General features: G+C 43.0%; 1 protein-coding gene, 1 long non-coding RNA gene and 1 pseudogene across 2 annotated transcripts; 1 reads left to right on the top strand and 2 right to left on the bottom strand.

The window, feature by feature from the left end:
• Positions 1-2,018: 2,018 nt before the first annotated feature.
• LOC124016436 lies at positions 2,019-5,357 on the bottom strand. Its single transcript, XM_046331995.1, has 7 exons — positions 4,938-5,357; positions 4,267-4,644; positions 3,812-3,895; positions 3,516-3,673; positions 2,739-3,359; positions 2,537-2,645; positions 2,019-2,272 (listed from the first exon to the last, which is right to left on the bottom strand). The coding sequence occupies exons 2-7, from the start codon at positions 4,391-4,393 to the stop codon at positions 2,019-2,021; spliced, it is 1,353 nt and encodes a 450-aa protein (XP_046187951.1). The 5' UTR covers positions 4,394-4,644; positions 4,938-5,357.
• Positions 5,358-5,431: 74 nt separating this feature from the next.
• On the bottom strand, positions 5,432-8,075 carry LOC124015404. Its single transcript, XR_006835145.1, has 4 exons — positions 7,803-8,075; positions 7,644-7,714; positions 7,342-7,455; positions 5,432-5,602 (listed from the first exon to the last, which is right to left on the bottom strand). It is a non-coding gene; the product is annotated as an uncharacterized LOC124015404 (long non-coding RNA).
• A 668-nt stretch (positions 8,076-8,743) lies between these two features.
• On the top strand, positions 8,744-14,838 carry LOC124015403 (annotated as a pseudogene).
• The last annotated feature ends 5,120 nt before the right edge of the window (positions 14,839-19,958 follow it).

Raw genomic sequence — 19,958 nt, 5'->3', positions numbered from 1 at the left:
TTTTATAGTCAGCCATTTTACCTCTTCCATAATAAAATGTTTGAGATCTTTTGCTCTCATCTTTTGGAGTAAAGACAACTCAAGGGACACCCATTTCTGACTACAATATTCTAACGGCTGTAGCATGCCTTCACTAGCAAAAAGAATACATCTGAAGGACAAATAACCTGCGTTGTATAGGCTACAAAGAGCTGGCTGAGGATGTAATTAGTAGGCTTTTGCCTGTTTCGGTTTGTGTGATGGCACTTAGCGCAGATTTCAGGCCAAAATGCTAATGCCTATGGATGCTACCTGTACAACAGGCTCTCGCGCTGCAGATGATGCTTCAGCTCCAGTATCTGTCACCAATTAAAATGTCAGTTCAATCCTATGTCTTGCAGTGCAATGTGACAGAAGAAGGCTATTCAAAACATTGCAACGATTGTATAACGATATATGCATTGGAGGCCGCGCAAGCGAAGAGGCTACAATGTGTCCTCTTATTTCTGTGCGTAAAACTAGGCTACAGAAAAATAACGGTTTGTAGCCTATTTCGGCTATTTTCTTTTTCGGTTGCCTTCCCTTTCCATTTGAGGGGCTTATTCGCTTTCAGGAAATATGAAAATGAAGACCACTGTCTTAATTCGACAAGAGAGAAATGAAGCAGTATCAGCACAGCACCGCTCGCCGAGTAACCTCTGATGAAGATGAAGGCTTCCTCAATGTAAATCATAAACAGAATGGCGTGCTTCAGCGTTTCTACACCATTTGCCGTGAGGTGGTGCACACACCAATCAGATTACAACACAGGCATGATTGGCATGTCTAAAGCCAATGAATTGGCTTAATCAAGGTACCCTTTGTGGTGACACCGCAATGATCCACTCATGTCTTCTTTATTCTGCGGGGAGGCGGGTCTTGCATACAGTGGCGGGCTTACTCTATCAATCATCAATCAATCATCAATCAATCAAATGCATTTATATAGCCCTTCCTACATCAGCTGGTATCTCAAAGTGCTGTACAGAAACCCACCTTAAAACCTCAAACAGCAAGCAATGCAGGTGTTGAAGCACGTTGGCTAGGAAAAACTCCCTAGGAAGAAACCTAGAGAGGAACCAGGCTATGCGGGGTGGCCAGTCCTCTTCTGGCTGTGCCGGGTGGAGATTATAACAGAACATGGCCAAGATGTTCAAATGTTCATAAATGACCAGCATGGTCAAATAATAGGTCTGGGACAGGTAGCACGTCCGGTGAACAGGTCAGGATTCCATAGCCGCAGACGGAACAGTTGAAACTGGAGCAGCTCACGGCCAGGTAGACTGGGAACAACAAGGAGTGATCATGCCAGGTAGTCCTGAGGCATGGTCCTTCGGCTCAGGTCCTTTGAGAGAGAGAGAGAAAGAAAGAGAATTAGAGGGAGCATACTTAAATTCACACAGGACACCGGATAAGACAGGAGAAGTACTCCAGATATAATAAATTGACCCTAGCCCCCCGACACATAAACTACTGCAGCATAAATACTGGAGGCTGAGACAGGAGGGGTCAGGAGACACTGTGGCCCCATCCGATGATATCCCCGGACTGGGCCAAACAGGAAGGATATAACCCCACCCACTGTGCCAAAGCACAGCCCCCACACCACTAGAGGGATATCTTCAACCACCAACTTACCATCCTGAGACAAGGCCGAGTATAGCCCACAAAGATCTCCGCCACGGCACAACCGAAGGGGGGGGCGCCAACCCAGACAGGAAGATCACATCAGTGACTCAACCCACTAGGGACGGCACTCTATAGTGCTTTAGAGATTTATTCCCTCTAAAAATATACATAAAATGAGGGAATTATTCAAATGTAACTTATTATGTCAATTGCAATTAGGTTAGGGCATTATTATAGCTATAACATACTCATAACAATGATACTGTAGTAGACAGTAGACAGCAAATTGACCTTAAGAATCTATTGCATGCAGGTGGGTCTGTAAAACAAAAACTCAAGAAGAAGAAGATCAAAATAGCTGCAAGTTGTGTTTATTGAATTAAATGGGGTGTAATAAAATGAGTTTTGAGTAGGGGGGGTTGTCTCCCTCCCTCTTCTGTTGGCTTTGAGAGCTTATTTAGAAAGTGGGTTGGGGGAGGTGGCAGCGGGGTTTTCCCAAACTCGTCTTCTGCACAGTTACTTTTGCATTTTTTTTTGCAGGGGAAGCAAAATAGTTTTGCCAGGGCGGCTGTGATCCGCGGGAGGAGAGCCTGTTTTTTCTTAGGCTCATCTGCAGCCACAGTACCTGAACAGGTGACAGAGAACAAGGCATGAAATCAGGGTCGTGTTCATTAGGGTACACAGTAGCAAACTATTTTTAAACGGAAAACAAAAACAAGCATTTGTTATTGGCAAGTTCAAGAAAGTTCCTCCCTGTTTTAGTCCGCTGTCTTCCATTTAGTGGCTAATGAATAAGACCCTGATAACTTTATCATAGTCTCCCGTCCTTACATTACAATAGTGTGCTGAAGACAGATGCACATGTTGACTGACAGAAATGAGGACTTACTATCATTGCCAAGAGGAGACACCTTGTTCTTCTTCTGGTTCTTGTTATTTCCTCGCTTCTTCTTTCCTGACTTCCTCACTTCTTTCTTCATAGCTTCTTCCTTCTCTTTCTTCTTAGTAAAGAGAGAAACAGACATGAGTCGATGCCTCACAATCAAACAGCCCAAATAACTAAACGATCTACTGGTTCATGGCCGTCTCACCTGTGTGGAGGTGATGTCCTCGAGGTCTGTGGAGAGGGAGCTGCTGATGGGCTTGGTGCTTTCAGAAAGGTAGCTAATTACCTGGGACTTTTCAGAGATGGCTGAGCTTACACTGGTCTTTTCCAAACCAGTGCTGTCATCAGCCATCTCCTCTAGGTCCTCGTCTAGGGTTTCCCTCCAAGCCAGGAGCTCCTCGGTGAGGGTGACGTCACTCCTTGAGGAGGTTGAGGAGTGTGACCTCCCACTACCACGGCTCCTCCTGGCCCCAAAATGGCCTTCGAAACTCCAGTCCTCTATGACTTGTGTGATTGTGTCCGCCATGCACCTGATGGCTCCCTCGCTACCAGAGCGTGCGGCACGCAGTTGAGCCCGGTTGGAGTCCGAACGCAGGGACAATCTTTTAGCCGCAGTCTTCACGATGGCCTTCACCGCATCCTCACCACTGAATTGGATGCTCTCCTCCAGGCCAAAGACGACAGAGATGTCAGCATATTTCAGGGCATGCTGGACCTCCACAAAGAGATCCTTCATCAGCCTGAAGGGGTCATTGGCCCTCCTTGTCTGGGTGGACTCTGAGGCCTCCAGTCGGCACATGATGCCGTGGAGAATAAACTTCAGAGTCTGGGGGGCTCATGACGGTGGCCCAGGGAGTGCTACAAAGGAGGATGTGCTCCTTGCCTGGTAGGAGGGAGGGAATCTTCTCCAGGGGGTCCTGCCTGTTCTTGGTGGGCATCAGGGAGCTGTCACTCATCTCGGAGACCTCAGCCCCCCCCCCACCTCTTTTTCCAGAGTCTGGGCAGGAGCTGCCCATGCCGCCTGGGTTGAGGTGGAGGGTTTAGGGTATGAGACAGTCATGACACTTACAACCTCTTCGTCCTTGGGTGAAGAGGAACACGGAGAGTCAGGGAACCTTTCCCTGGCACCGGAATCCAATCCTAAGAAAACACACTCATATTCTGAACTGGTTCAAAGCCACATCCATGTATAACACTATGCAGTATCTAGTACATTTACTATAATGGTAATACACTGGTTATTACTGGTCATATGGGCAAAACAGGTTATAAGTGTACCTTTCTGGATGATGAGCCTGGCCTTGTAATCGTCGTTGCAGGTACTGTCTCCCACCCTGGTGGTCAGGACCTGGCAGATGGCCCCTAGTCAAATCAAAATTTATTTAATACAGGGTTGTCAAACTCATTCCATGGAGGGCTAAGTGTCTGAGGGTATTAGTTTTTTCCTTTCAATTAAGACCTAGACAACCAGGTTAGAGGAGTTTCTTACTAATTATAGTGACCTTAATTCATCAATCAAGGGTGGAGTGAAACCCTGCAGAAACCCGGCCTTCTATAGAATGATTTTGACATTTGATTTAAAGTAATTCTTCACACATAACATGTCTCCAAACACTGTATAGAAAAAATAGAAAAAAAGAGGAGAGAAAATGAAAATACCATTACTGACAATAAGAGAAAAGAAAGAAGGGGAATGTGCGGGTGCAAAAGACGGTAAAAACAACATAACTAACCTAGTGCCTCCTTGTTGTCATCGGTGAGGGAGGTGGAGGACTGGAGGGTAACTTTAGTGCCCTTCTTGATAGCTGGCAGGACACCTACAGAAAGAGGATCGTAGACATTAGTGGATCCTTCCACCATATATCGTTTTAGAATTCTATCAATAAATCCAGGTATTTTGGAAGTGGAGATGAATACTCACTGTAACTGGTTGTTTGAGTTAGAGTTTGAGGCAGTGCCAACATACCAACTACTTGGCGGCTTAGTTCTTTCACCCCTGACTTAACCTCCCTAGACCTTCTAGCCTTGATAACCTCTGTGGCCTTTTCTGTCTTTGCTATATTTGCCTCTCGGTTGGGCCTGGGGCCTTGCGGGGGCTTCGGCACAAGGTTCTGAGACAAATAACAACAGTGGGGAAATCATATCACCATAGAAACCACATTTTTCACCATAGGCATGATGGTACTGAGTGACATGTCACATAAGGGTTAACCTTAGAATTAGAATCAGAATTCAAATCTGAATTCCAATACTATTAGTTCTAACTAGTAGGTGGTCCATGTGTCTTAATGGCGTTATTATCGCGTTGTAAACTGGTTTTCAACCCGTCGTATTACTAGATTGCAACCAACTGGCCTCCGTGACAACCAGACGTTTTGCAACAGAACTAAAAGATGTTTCTTACCTTTCGTGGGCTATCCTGGAGGCAGTCTACCAGGGCTGGCAGGCTTAGTCCATCATGGCCAGCGGAATGGACATCTGCCTTTCGAGGGCTATCCTGGAGGCAGTCTACCAGGGCTGGCAGGCTTAGTCCATCATGGCCAGCGGAATGGACATCTGCCTTTCGAGGGCTATCCTGGAGGCAGTCTACCAGGGCTGGCAGGCTTAGTCCATCATGGCCAGCGGAATGGACATCTGCCTTTCGAGGGCTATCCTGGAGGCAGTCTACCAGGGCTGGCAGGCTTAGTCCATCATGGCCAGCGGAATGGACATCTGCCTTTCGAGGGCTATCCTGGAGGCAGTCTACCAGGGCTGGCAGGCTTAGTCCATCATGGCCAGCGGAATGGACATCTGCCTTTCGAGGGCTATCCTGGAGGCAGTCTACCAGGGCTGGCAGGTTAGTCCATCATGGCCAGCGGAATGGACATCTGCCTTTCGAGGGCTATCCTGGAGGCAGTCTACCAGGGCTGGCAGGCTTAGTCCATCATGGCCAGCGGAATGGACATCTGCCTTTCGAGGGCTATCCTGGATGCAGTCTACCAGGGCTGGCAGGCTTAGTCCATCATGGCCAGCAGAATGGACATCAGTCTGGAGCACTTGCTCTCTAGCACTAGCTTGGAGGGTCCTAGCCTGGGGTATAGGAACATAAGGAAATACATATAACTTAAGCCCTCCATTATTATGCCCACTTTTCCAACTATAAACCATAACCTTAGAATTACAATCAGAATTCAAATCTGAATTCCAAAACTATTAGTTGTAACTAAACTCTGCAAAAAAAGAAACGTCCTCTCACTGTCAACTGCGTTTATTTTCAGCAAACTTAACATGTGTAAATATTTGTATGAACATAACAAGATTCAACAACTGTGACATAAACTGAACAAGTTCCACAAGCATGTGACTAACATAAATGGAATAATGTGTCCCTGAACAAAGGAGGGGTTAATCAAAAGTAACAGTCAGTAACTGGTGTGGCCACCAGCTGCATTAAGTACTGCAGTGCATCTCCTCCTCATGGGCTGCACCAAATTTGGCAGTTCTTGCTGTGAGATGTTAACCCACTCTTCCACCAAGGCACCTGCAAGTTCCTTCACATTTCTGGGGGGAATGGCCCTAGCCCTCACCCTCCGATCCAACAGGTCCCAGACATACTCAATGGGATTGAGATCCGGGCTGTTCGCTGGCCATTGCAGAACACTGACATTCCTGTCTTGCAGGAAATCACGCACAGAACGAGCAGTATGGCTGGTGGCATTGTCATGCTGGAGGAAGGGTACCACATGAGGGAGGAGGCAGTCTTCCCTTTAACGCACAGCGTTGAGATTGCCTGCAATGACAACAAGCTCAGTCCGATGATCCTGTGACACACCGCCCCAGACCTTGAGGGACCCTTCCCCTCCAAATTGATCCCGCTCCAGAGTACAGGCCTCGGTGTAATGCTCATTCCTTTCGACGATAAACGCAAATCTGACCATTACCCCTAGTGAGACAAAACCGCGACTTGTCAGTAAAGAGCACTTTTTGCCAGTCCTGTCTGGTCCAGCGACGGTTGGGTTTGTGCCTATAGGTGCCCGGTGATGTCTGGTGAGGACCTGCCTTACAACAGGCCTACAAGCCCTCAGTCCAGTCTCTCTCAGCCTATTGCGGACAGTCTGAGCACTGATGGAGGGATTGTGCGTTCCTGGTGTAACTCGGGCAGTTGTTGTTGCCATCCTGTACCTGTCCCGTAGGTGTGATGTTCAGATGTACCGATCCTGTGCAGGTGTTGTTACACATGGTCTGCCATTGCAATGACAATCAGCTGTCCGTCTTGTCTACCTGTATCGCTGTCTTAGGCGTCTCACAGTACGGACATTGCAATGTATTTCCCTGGCCACATCTGCAGTCCTCATGCCGCCTTACAGCATGCCTAAGGCACACTCATGCAGATGAGCAGGGACCCTGGGCATCTTTCTTTTGGTGTTTTTCAGAGTCAGTAGAAAGGCCTCTTTAGTGTCCTAAGTTTTTACAACTGTGACCTTAATTGCCTACCGTCTGTAAGCTGTTAGTGTCTTAACGACCGTTTCACAGGTGCATGTTCATAAATTGTTTATGGTTCATTGAACAAGCATGGGAAACAGTGTTAAACCCCTTCACAGTGAAGATCTGTGAAGATATTTGGATTTTTACGAATTATCTTTAAAATACATGGTCCTGAAAAAGGGACGTTTCTTTTTTTGCTGAGTTTAGTAGGTGATCCATGTGTCTTAATGGCTTTATTATCGCGTTGTAAACTGGTTTTCAACACGTCATATTACTAGATTGCAACCAACTGGTCTCCGTTACAACAAGACGTTTTGCAACAGAACTATAAGACGTTTTCTTACCTTTAGAGGGCTGTCAATGGGGCAGTCTACCAGGGCTGGCAGCATTAGTCCATCATGGTCAGTGATGTCTGTCTGGAGGACCTGCTCTCCAGCACTAGCTTGGAGGGTCCCAGCCTGGGGTATATGAACATAGTGAAATACATTTAACCTTAGCCCTAAATTAATTATGCCCACTCTTCCAACTATAAGTCATATCAATCTGTTTTTACAGCATATAGGTTACCAATAAGATAGCCTCATTACATATCAAGAGGGATAGCCCCAGAATTAACAAACATTTTTTTATCACTTATGAGACTTACTTTTAGAATAATTTTTCTCAACGGTTTATGATTTCTATCCATTGTGCTTTCAGGCACCCTTCAGATTGGACCTGACATTTTTTTAAATAAACAAATACATTTTAAAATACATTTCAAACATTTTTTTTACAACATCTTGGCCAGTTATGCTGTACTCACACAGAATGTCTTCTTTGTCCACTCAAAGTGATTTATTTGAACATGAGGACGACTGTCCTTTGCAAAGCATCAACTCAACTGAGGCAAAAGTAGCGCACTGAACATTTTCTTGAGTTCGGTTACGTCATAGGATTCTATATTCCATCATACATTTTGACGTCAACTACAAAAGCACAGAGCGACCACTCTGGGAAATTAATGCATTGTTTCTGATCACATACGACATCTGAAAAATGTTTACAATGTAACCCAATTAATTTAGGTTCAGTGAGGTTTTATCGTATTATATGGATAAATGTTGCCCTCTGTTGGCCATAACTGATATATTATGGTCAAATAAATCAAATCATTGATGGGTTTGGTGAGGGAAGACATATGTCGTAAGCTGATATGATCAGGGCATGCACACATATTGCCCATGAATGAAGAAATGTTTTAAGCCAAATGTCTATTTGTCCAAGACAGTCATTGTTACGCCTTTGCCCAAATTGCCCAATATAGCTTCATGTCACACATCTATCATAATTTATACAAACTGGATGAATGCAGGCTGTTGGTTTGTAAATGTTGTAAATAAATATGTATATAGTATGCATATTATTATTATTGTTTCATTCACTTATCTTTTGGACCTGCACTGTTGGAGTTCAGATCTTAAGAATTTCACTGTACCCTATAAATCTAATCTAAATTCAGTTTTTTTCTGGATGAGGAAACCTAGTCATACGTAGCTATTAATTGACAGAAATCATAAATGTTTACATTATTGCTGAATAAGGCTATCAGTGTACTTTTTTCATACCAGTGTTGTCAAACAAGAAATTATGCCTACAATTTAGTTTAGGGCAGCTGGCGAAATCCAGATCGGCATTTGATGCAGATATTGAAAATCAAGATCGGCATTAAATTAGACGGTTCGTTTTCAGGCCGGTTTGGTGAGATTGCCTTTAAAATGGACCAATAGTGGCCACGAATACACGAGCACAGTGCTTCTAGACTGTCCCTGTGAACCTAGGGAGCAGTGATACTCGAAGCCGATTTTAATTGCATAAAAAATGTGCAGTATTGTGTCATTTCAATATCTGCTTCAATTGTAAATAAGAAACATATTTTTCTTTCCATAATGCTCACAAATAGCAGCCATGTTCGAGTATATTTTTGTTAAAATCTTTGCGAAAACCTTGTGCAATCTGGCTAGCTAACTAACACATTTAGCATTGCGTCAAGCTAACGCTAGTACTAGCACGGTCGTGTCAGTTAGCAGTTAACTGCTGCTAGCAGTGTGTCGCAGGTTGGTTCCGAGAATTACATTTTAGGTCAAGTTAGAACCTAGAAATGTCTTGCTCGTTATTAATTTGAGCCAACGTTATTTCTGAATATTCACCTTGCATTTGGAACATATTTCCCTTTATAGCACTTTGCTGTCACAAAGTTTGAATGAGGAGGTGGCTGCCATTGTTTGTGCGGAGAGTGAGGCATGATTCCTTGTTCAACTTGATTGAATCGGGCAACTGGATAACTACTGTAAACTGAGTTGCAGGGTAGTCGCTGGTCCAATCCTTGTTTCTAGCTAGGTAAATTGTAATGATTATGTGCCAAATGTATTGCAATGCAATGTAGGAATACACGTTAGACGAGTGTTTCCCAAACTCGGTCCTAGGGACCTCAGGGGGTTTTGGTTTTTGCCGTAGCACTACACAGCTGATTCAAATAAGCATCAAGCTTTGATTGAGTCAGCTGTGTAATGTTGGGGGGGAAACGTGTACCCCTTGGAGTCCCAAGGACCGGAAAACCCTGTGCTAGACAGTGATGTTTCACTAGGATTCAATTCAGAAAGTGAAATGACAAGAATTGGAATCCTCATGTAATATAAAATTTAGGTTAGATGGTGAGGAATTGTACATAGATTATTGAATTGGCATTTCAATTAACCTTCTGAATTTACTGTATTGTTGATACAGCGCCCACCCCCCCAGCAAGTCTCCAGTCTTTCCTAGCTTCAACTAACGCAAGTACCCCTTCTCTAGAATGGCAGAGAACGACGTTGACAACGAGCTGTTGGACTATGAAGAGGATGAGGAGCCTCAGGTTGCCCGGGAGACCGCCACACCTGCGGGCAAGGAGGAGGTAAAGGGCACTTTCTGCTCAAACTAGAGCTGCTCCGCGCCATTGTCGACTGCGGCTTTGAACATCCTTCTGAAGGTGAGCCTCACAGGCACTTCCCACCTTCAACCAAGGACTGTTTTTGACTTTGTCCATTCTGTGTGTGTCAAATGGAACCCTATTCCTGACATAGTGTACTACTATTGAGCTGGCCCCATAGGGCTTTGTTCAAAACTAGTGCTGTGTGTGACTGGGCCCTGGTCAAAAGTAATCCACTATATATAGGGTGTCATTTGGGACTCCGACTATGAGTTATACATGTATGCCCCTTCAAGCATCACATCATACTTAAACTGGTCATCTCTGTATACCTGTCGCAAGACCCACTGGTTGATGCTTATTTATAAAAACCCTCTTAGGCCTCACTCCCCCTCCCCTATCTGAGATATCTACTGCAGCCCTACCAGTAACATTCTGTTAAAGGTCCCCAAAGTGCAAACATCTCTGGGTCGCTCCTCTCTTCAGTTTCCTGCCCCTAGTGACTGTACAGTTTTATCTCAATCTCTTCATTCAAAGACTCAATCATGGACACTCTTACAAAGCAGCCACAACTGTCAGTGTGATGTGTTGTCTACCTTCTTGCCCTTTGTGCTGTTGTCTGTGCCCAATGTTTGTACAATGATTTGTTCTGCTATCGTGCTGTTGTCATGTGTTGATGCCTTGCTATGTTGTCTTAGGTCTCTCTTTATGTAGTGATGTGTGTTTTGTCCTATATATATTTTTTAATGTTAAATCCCAAGCCCCAATCCCTGCAGGAGGCCTCTTGGTAGGCCGTCATTGCAAATAAGAATTTGTTCTTAACTAACTTCCCTAGTTACGTTTCTGTCTTTCAGTCCAACATGAGTGCATCCCACAGGCCATCCTGGGCATGGACATCCTGTGCCAGGCCAAGTAAGGTATGGGCAAGACTGCTGTGTTTGTACTGGCCACCCTGCAGCAGATTGAGCCTGTGGACGGGCAGGTGAGTGGTTGAATAATGAAATTAATCTCTACATTGTGGAATCCACAACTGAATTGTTGTTACATCCACCCTTCTTTACTAAAAATAGCTTTCCATGGAGAATCCATTGAGTGCTTTGTAGTTTAGGAATAGGCTTAATCTGTATCTGGGGATACTTGCATAAGAAAGTGTCTAATAGCCAACTTTATTTAACCTTTATTTGGACTAGGCAAGTCAGTTAGGAAGACATTTTTATTTACAATGATGGCCTACCCCGGCCAAACCCTAATGACGCTGGGCCAATTGCAGTCTGAATTTGTTCTCCTTTTAATCTCACTGTTTACACTGCTGTTCTGTCCTATTGGATAATCTTGTGTGCTTTTTGTTTCTATGCTATCCAGAGAGTTCTGTATTAAACATCCTCCCCTACCTCTCTCTCTGTCTACCAGGTGTCTGTGCTGGTGATGTGCCACACACGAGAGCTGGCCTTCCTGATCAGCAAAGAGTATGAGTGCTTCTCCAAGTACATGCCTACCGTCAAGGCAGCCGTGTTCTTCTGGGGCCTGTCCATCAAGAAGGACGAGGACGCGCTGAAGAAGAACTGCCCCCACATTGTGGTGGGAACGCCTGGCCGCAACAAGACCCTCAACCTGAAGAACGTGAAGCACTTTGTCCTGGATGAGTGTGACAAGATACAAATTCAGACCACAGTAGGACAGGGGGGCTGATGCCAGATGTGAGTGACGGGAGCAAGGAGTAAGTTGAAACGTCACAGAGGAAAGGTCAATTGAAAACGTGTTCCAATGTACCTGCTAGCATACCACTTAGAATGCACTTAAGTATGACTTAAGTAAGGATTTAGCCAAAACGTAGGGAAGTATTTACATTTTATGTAGTCCTCGTATTTCAGGCTGAGTGGGTTTACTTTTTCTGTGACGGCCATATTTTTCCTATCGTCTCTCCCTCAGACATGAGGTGTGATGTTGAGGACATCTTCAGGCTCACACCCCACGAGAAGCAGTGCATGATGTTCAGCGCCACCCTAAGCAAAGAGATCCATCCCGTCTGCCGCAAGTTCATGCAGGATGTACGTTGAAGGGTTTCGTATAACCCGTGGCTATGTACATGTTCTGAAACTTAAAGTTGCAGTTACACACACACACACACACACACACACACACACACACACACACACACACACACACACACACACACACACACACACACACACACACACACACACACACACACACACACACACACACACACACACACACAGATGAACCCATCTCCCTAAATTGCACTTTGAAGAGGCAATCGGCAGTATAAACATAAATGAAGCATCTTCCTCGCCCCTGTTTTGGAGGGATAGGTCTGGAGAAATTTAACCACTCTGAAATTCGTAGAGCTATATGCAAGGACTGACCGTCAATGATATCAGAATTATCATTTTGACCATGTTTTGAGACTATATAGTTTATTTTTGCGTTTACTTTGTTTACAAGCATTGGAATGAAACAAGCTTGTATTTTGGGGTCTGGTGGGGTACGGAAGTTGAACTAAGCTCATGGGCATTTGTCATTCTTTTAATTTTAAATGTCTAAAAATTCATGTGGAAACTGCTGATTGCCCCCCTTTTTTAAGGGATTTTGGATATGGCTTAATATTCATGTAAAAAGTTCCAGTCTAGCACATCTAAGCTTTGCCTGCTCGTGACTGTCTGTCTCACAAGTGGCCAGAGTTGACCCTCTCTTAACCTGGATCTGGGGCTCTGGACATTTTCGGGAGGAACAGTCCTGGCATTACAGCTATAATGAAAAATAAAGTTCCATCCAGCTCTAGTACTAGTAATTGATGTTCACAATCACATTTGTAGTTCTTCATTCACCAACACAGAATGTGGTTTACTCCTGTTTTTCACTTAATGTGGCTAGGTTTATAAAACTGTCCCAAAGAGTGACACTTTCCCCATGTTCTATTCATTAGGGCACACTAGCAAAATGTTTAGCACTGGAAGTCCTGGTAGTCCCTCCCTGTGTTCTGTTTGGAATATCTCCTGTAGCCCATGGAGGTGTTTGTGGACCATGAGACCAAGCTGACGCTGCACGGCCTGCAGCAGTACTACTGCAAGCTGAAGGATGGCGAGAAGAACCGCAAGCTCTTCGACCTGCTTGACGCGCTCGAGTTCAACCAGGTACGGACAGAGGTCTTTTCAGAGAATTGAATGCTAAAACGTAACTTAGTTTTAATCTGAATGAGTTGAATGTATTTTGTCCATGGATTTGAAAGTCATGTGTTTAAATACAATTTTACTCATTCAAGTGAACTAAGTCTATGCACCGACAAAGTTTCTGCCTGTGAGTTTTATGCCCTGTGTTTTTCGTCTTCAGAGTACATTTATTTGACCAGGGTAAAGCCAGGGTGCCATATCAGATGCAGCATGGGTTTTGTGCCCCATGTTTCTCTTCGGTGTCTCACTGCCATTTTCTCCCCTGTCTGAAGGTGGTGATCTTTGTGAAGTCTGTGCAGCGCTGTGTGGCTCTGTCTCAGCTGCTGGTGGAGCAGAACTTCCCTGCAATCGCCATCCACAGGGGCATGGCCCAGGAGGAGAGGTGGGTTCTGATGGAGAGGACAAAATCACTGGCTAAACCCTACAGTCTATGCACTTGTTAAAATCTGAGCAGTTTTGATTGGTGTAAGCAATATTAGGATATTGCTTATACTTCAAGTCATCTCAGATATTAATAACTGCATAGGTTTTAGGGGTAGATTTGGGATTGGGTCTTGGCTTTCATTAGGAATTACTGATTTGGACAAAATAATGTCCTCGACTTTTCCGTCATCTTATCCGTAAACCGATAAGTGGTTGAGGAGTGTCAATTCGTTAGTAGGCAAACGGTGTCCTTGCCTCCTGCTGAGGAAGCATAAGTGTCCTTTGCTGAAGTTGAGATCTACCCCTCCCCTTTCAATCAGCTGTTTACTCTGAGAAGCATGCACATATTTAAAACGATAAGTAGCATATCGTTTTTATCCATATAATGTCTAGCTAAATGTCTTTTAATACTTTACACATTTTAATTTGGGATTCCACCCCTGTAAATGTCATTTGCATTATGTGTGAATGGAGTCTAATTTCATACAAGCACATTTCCTCCTCTCCTCAGTTACTGTTGACTTTTTTTCAAAAGGAGAGGAATGAGGAGTTGCACAATCAAATTGAGAATCTCATTTACTTGCACATTTTCTATAATAGTCATGTAGCAGAAGCTGTTATCCAGATCGACTTAACAAGAACTTTCTCTGACAACATGTTTGTGGGTCACAGTTTCAGTGTACCCACAGGAGTGAAGCAGGATGTATAATGCCTGTTCTACTTATTCTAAATCTATGGGTGCCCCCATTCTTCCCCCAGGCTTTCCCAGTACCAGCAGTTCAAGGACTTCCAAAGGCGGATCCTGGTGGCCACCAACCTGTTTGGCCGAGGGATGGACATTGAGCGATCATCTTCAACTACCACATGCCTGAGGATTCCGACACCTACCTGCACAGAGTGGCCTGTGCAGGCAGGTTCGGTACGAAATTCATTATTTCGGTCCATGGCCCTGTACAGCGGATGTTATCTAGAATCGAGATGAATCTAATGAATAAGTTGCTTTGATGGTAAGCTTGAATGAAGAACAGACACATTTGGGCTAATTAGCTAATATCATATCATCCGGTGAAGCTCCCTCAGACTACCCAAGTTCCCTAAACACAACCACATTTAGAAGAAGAATTGCTTCCTGAATTCCTAGTGTAGGCAATAAGCGCCCTCCTGATAATCACGTTTCCATGAATACCAAGGGGAACACGGCTTTAAAATACACACTTCCACCATCCTCCCTCCAAAGGAATTGCAAAGCAATGCGATGTGACTAATAATTTATTCTGCAATGGTAGTGAGTGTATTGTCGGAGGGGCTAGATCTGACCCTGATCAGGTCTGTGATTCAATAAGATACAGATTAAAAGGATCACCAGCATTGCTGCGTTAACCTCAAATGGATTACAAACAGATTTAACACTGTACACCAACATAACCCCGGATGCCATTGCATCTGCCTAGGCATTAACAGAAAATGCACACATAAACAATACACGGTATGTCCATGGGATTGGTTTAAGCCTCACTTTCCCAAAGTAGATGAACCAACCAGATCCTCTTTTCGGGGGGCACTGATCGAAACTGATCTGGGACCAGTATAGTTAGTGTGGCGTCAAAAATAAACCATCTGACCTATTACTATTACACCTGTACCACTTTGGTACAATAGCCCCAGTACATTGTGTCACCAGTTGATTGTGTGTTCATTCAGCTCTATATTAACACCACATGAAACCTCCCTCTGGGGTTATAGAAAAGGTCTGGATTGTTTGCCACACACACTGGAATGGGCCAATAGAGAGGTGATGTTAATTATACTCCCAGAGAGAGTGAGTGAACAGTGAACTGAGGTGAATCATTCCTGTACATTACCAGACAACAGTGATCCTAGAAAATAAGTGCAACCAAGACAGCCGCTCTGGTGAAATGGTTGCCCGTGCTTGTTTATCATAATAAAGGGCAAGGCCCTGTTCACCTGACCAGGTGGAGAAATAGATGAGGGGGGCGTGGTATTGGGCGTGGCCAACAGCACCTTTTCCGACCAACATTTTAAGAGGCCCTCCCATGGCAGCAGAAACAAAATGTTGCCGTTTTTAAAACAATTTTGTCTGCTATTCGCAATTCTAGACATTTTGCTATGGGGAAAAGAAAGCATTTTACAGTTTAATTAAGCTAGTTTCCTGCAATTCTACACATTTTGCCATGGCTTGTGTTGTGTTCTTATGCTACACTTCATGACCAAAAGCTTGTCAAACATCTCATTTCAAATCATGGGCATTATTATAGAGTTGGTCCCCCCTTTTGGTGCTATAACAGCCTCCACTCTTCTGGGAAGGCTTTCCACTAGATGTTGGAATATTGCTGAGGGGACTTGCTTCCATTCAGCCACAAAGGCATTAGTGAAGTCGGGCAATGATGCTGGGCGATTCAACCTGGCTCGCAGTCGGTGTTCCAATTAATTCCAAAGCTGTTCACTCATGTGAAGGCCAAATTACAGAGGAGGAACTGCTTGAGGCAATTGGGGCCTTTAAGGATGGGAAAACTCCAGGCCTGGATGGCATACCAGTGGAAGTGTACAAAACTTTTTTTGGTATACTCAAAGGACCATTATTGGCTTGTTTTAACCACTCCTATATAAATGGTCGATTATCAGACACGCAACAAGAAGGTCTGATATCATTATTACTGAAACAGGACCCAAGTGGTACATATAAAGATCCAGTCCATTAAAAAAAATGGAGACCTCTTACACTTCAGTGTTGTGATGCAAAAATCCTAGCAAAATGCTTGGCACAGAATTTAAAAAGTATTGTCAGATATTATTCATCCTAATCAGACAGGTTTTTAACATGGACGATACATTGGAGATAATATAAGACAAGTACTGGAAACAATAGAACACTATGAAATATCGGGGACACCAGGCCTGGTTTTCATATCTGATTTCGAAAAGGCTTTCGATAAAGTACGACTGGAGTTTATATATAAATGCCTAGAATATTTCAATTTTGGGGAATCTCTTATAAAATGGGTTACGGTTATGTATAGTAACCCTAGGTGTAAAATAGTAAATAATGGCTACATCTCTGAAACTTTAAAACTATCTAGAGGAGTAAAACAAGGTTGTCCACTATCGGCATATCTATTTATTATTGCCATCGAAATGTTAGCTGCAAAGATTAGATCAAACAATAATATTAAGGGATTGGAATTCCGGGACTGTCAAAAACATGTTTTCTTTTAAAACCACAATTGGAGTCTCTCCACGGCCTCTTGGAGGATCTAGATACTTTTGCTATCCTCTCTGGATTAAAACCAAATTATGATAAATGGACCATATTACATATTGGATCACTAAAAAATGCACATTTTACATTACCATGTAGTTTACCAATTAAATGGTCTGACGGAGATGTGGACATACTCTGTATACAAATCCCAAAAGAAAGAAATTATCTCACTCCAATAATTTTTTATAGAAAGTTAGCAAAAATAGATAAGATCTTGCTACCTTGGAAAGGAAAATACCTGTCTATTTGTGGAAAAATCACCCTGATTAACTCCTTAGTTATATCACAGTTGACCTATTTGCTTATGGTTTTGCCTTCACCTCGTGACCTGCTTTTTAAACGATATGAACAAAAAATATTCAATTTTATTTGGAACGGCAAACCAGATAAAATTACAAGGGCCTATTTATATAACGAATATGAATTTGGTGGGCAGAAATGATTAAATATTAAAGCATTAGACCTCTCACTAAAGGCATCAGTCATACAAAAGTTATACTTAAATCCAAACTGGTTCTCATGTCTCATCCTATATTCAGGAAGGGCCTTTTCCCCCTTATTCAGATCACACCTGCTCACTTTCGGTTGTTTGAAAAGGAAATCATCTCAGAAATATCTTTATTTTTTAAACAAGCCTTAGAAAGTTGGTTGCAATTTCAGTTTAATCCACCTGAAAGGACGGAACAAATAGTACAGCAAATATTGTGGTTAAATTCAAATATACTATTTGATTAAAAAAAATATTTATCGAAGAAATTTTTTAAAAAGGTATAATTTTACTGAATGATATCATAAATAGGACTGGTGGAGTTATGTCACACATGCAGCTAACACAGACATATGGAAATGTCTGCTCTACCCAAAATTACAACAAATTAATTGCAGCATTACCATAAAAATGGAAGAGGCAAGTAGAAGGGGAAAAAAGTAAGGAACTTGTGTGTCGGCCCTGTATTAAAGAACATAAATGGTTAAAGAAAAGTGTGATAAATAAAAACATATACCAATATCATTTAAGGACCAAAAACAACTGACCGCTGTGCCGTATAAATTGCAAAATAGTTGGGAAGAGATTTTTGATGTACCCATTCCATGGCACATGGTTTATGAATTGATACGCAAAACAACGCCAGATTCAAAACTTCTAATTTATCAATATAAATTACCATACAAAATTCTTGCAACTATAAGAATGTTATATATATGGGGGATACAATCTTCCCAGCTCTGCAGAATCTGCTGTGAGGAGGCAGAGTCATTAGATCATTTATTTTGGTATTGTCCATATGTAGCTCATTTTTGGTCACAAGTCCAGGAATGGCTGAAGAATTGCAACATTTGCCTAGAACTAACACTACAGATAGCAATACTGGGTGATTTGAAAAGCCATAGTCAATCAATCAATAATATAATAATTATTAATTTGGCAAAAATGTTTATTTTTAATTTACAATCTGTAGAAGCTATGAGAATAGGAAGGTTCAGTTATTTTGTGAAGCATCACAGCACAGTTGAAGGATATATGGCAAGTAGAAATCCGAAGTTGATGATGATGAGAGACAGATGGGAGGGTTGAATGGAGCTGAAGGGTGGGACTAATAACAAGATAAACAATGTAAAGCATACCGGATCTGTAGGATGTATATAGGTTCGGAGCTTTTGTGAAATAGCATAGTTACAAGTAGAAATCAAACTGGATGGACATCAGAAATAGAGGAAGGACTAAGAACAAACAAGTGAGAACTGTTGTGGAGTAGACTGTGTCTGTAGAATGTGTATAGGATGTGTGGATTGAAGGTCGAGGCAGAAGTGTTTATTAGTTTACTTCAATTGGGGGATCGGTGGTAGGGTTTGCGGGGAATAATAATAAAGGTATATTCTTTAAAAAAGTATGTATGTCTATATAGGTATGTGTATGTGTATATATATGCATGCGTGTATGGATATATATATTTACCAAAAAATGATGGGGGATTGGAAATGATGCAGACAATTACATTGGAAGCAACATTCTATCCGCAATATTAAGCCAAAATAAAAAAAGCGTGTGGTTAAGGTCAGGGCTCTGTGCAGGCCAGTCAAGTTCTTCCACACCAACCTCTGCAAACCATTTCTGTTTGGAACTCCCTTTGTGCACGGAGGCATTGTCATGCTAAAACAGGAAAGGGCATCGTATAGAATGTCATTGTATGCAGTAGCGTTAAGGTTTCCCTTCACTGGAACTAAAGGGCCTATCCCGAACCATGAAAAACAGCCCCAGGCAATTCGTTATTCCTCCTCCAAACATTAGTTGGCACTATGCATTGTGGCAGGTAGTGTACTCCTGGCATCCGCCAAACCCAGATTTGTCGGTTGGACTGCCAGCTGGTGAAGCGTGATTCATCACTCAAGAGAATGCGTTTCCACTGCTCCAGAGTCCAATGGCAATGCTTTACGCGGCAATGCAAAGCATTGGCTGATCTTAGCTTTGTGTGCGGCTGCTCGGCCATGGAAACCCCTTTCATGAAGCTCCCGACAAACAGTTATTATCTGTCAGCAGTTGGGAAAGGATGTTGCAACTGAGGACTGTCCGAATCCACTAATTTGAGCTTGGTGTCCACATGACGTTTTTGTTTCCAATACTTACATTTGCAGATATTTGACAAACTGACTTGTTGGGAAAAACAATATTTAGTCAGCCACCAATTGTGCACAAAAAGTATTTAGCTCTCAGAGCAGCTCTCCCACTTAAAAAGATGAGGCCTGTAATTTCCATTATAGGTACACTTCAACTATGACAGACAAAATGAGAAAAAAATCCAGAATTTTTTAAATGAATTTATTTGCAAATTATGGTGGAAAATAAGTATTTGGTCACCTACAAACAAGCAATATTTCTGGCTCTCACAAACTTGAACCTTCTTTAAGAGGCTCCTCTGTCCTCCACTCGTTACCTGTATTAATGGCACCTGTTTGAACTTATTATCAGTGTAAAAGACACCTGTCCACAACCTCAAACAGTCACACTCCAAACTCCACTATGGCCAAGACCAGGAGCTGTCAAAGGACACCAGAAACAAAATTTTAGACCTGCACCAGGCTGGGAAGACTGAATCTGCAATAGGTAAGCAGCTTGGTTTG

Source organism: Oncorhynchus gorbuscha, linkage group LG26 (genome assembly GCF_021184085.1).
Source record: "Oncorhynchus gorbuscha isolate QuinsamMale2020 ecotype Even-year linkage group LG26, OgorEven_v1.0, whole genome shotgun sequence".
Lineage (NCBI taxonomy): Eukaryota > Metazoa > Chordata > Actinopteri > Salmoniformes > Salmonidae > Oncorhynchus > Oncorhynchus gorbuscha.
The sequence above is the reverse complement of the archived record's forward strand: the minus strand, read 5'-3'. Positions and strand labels throughout refer to the sequence as shown.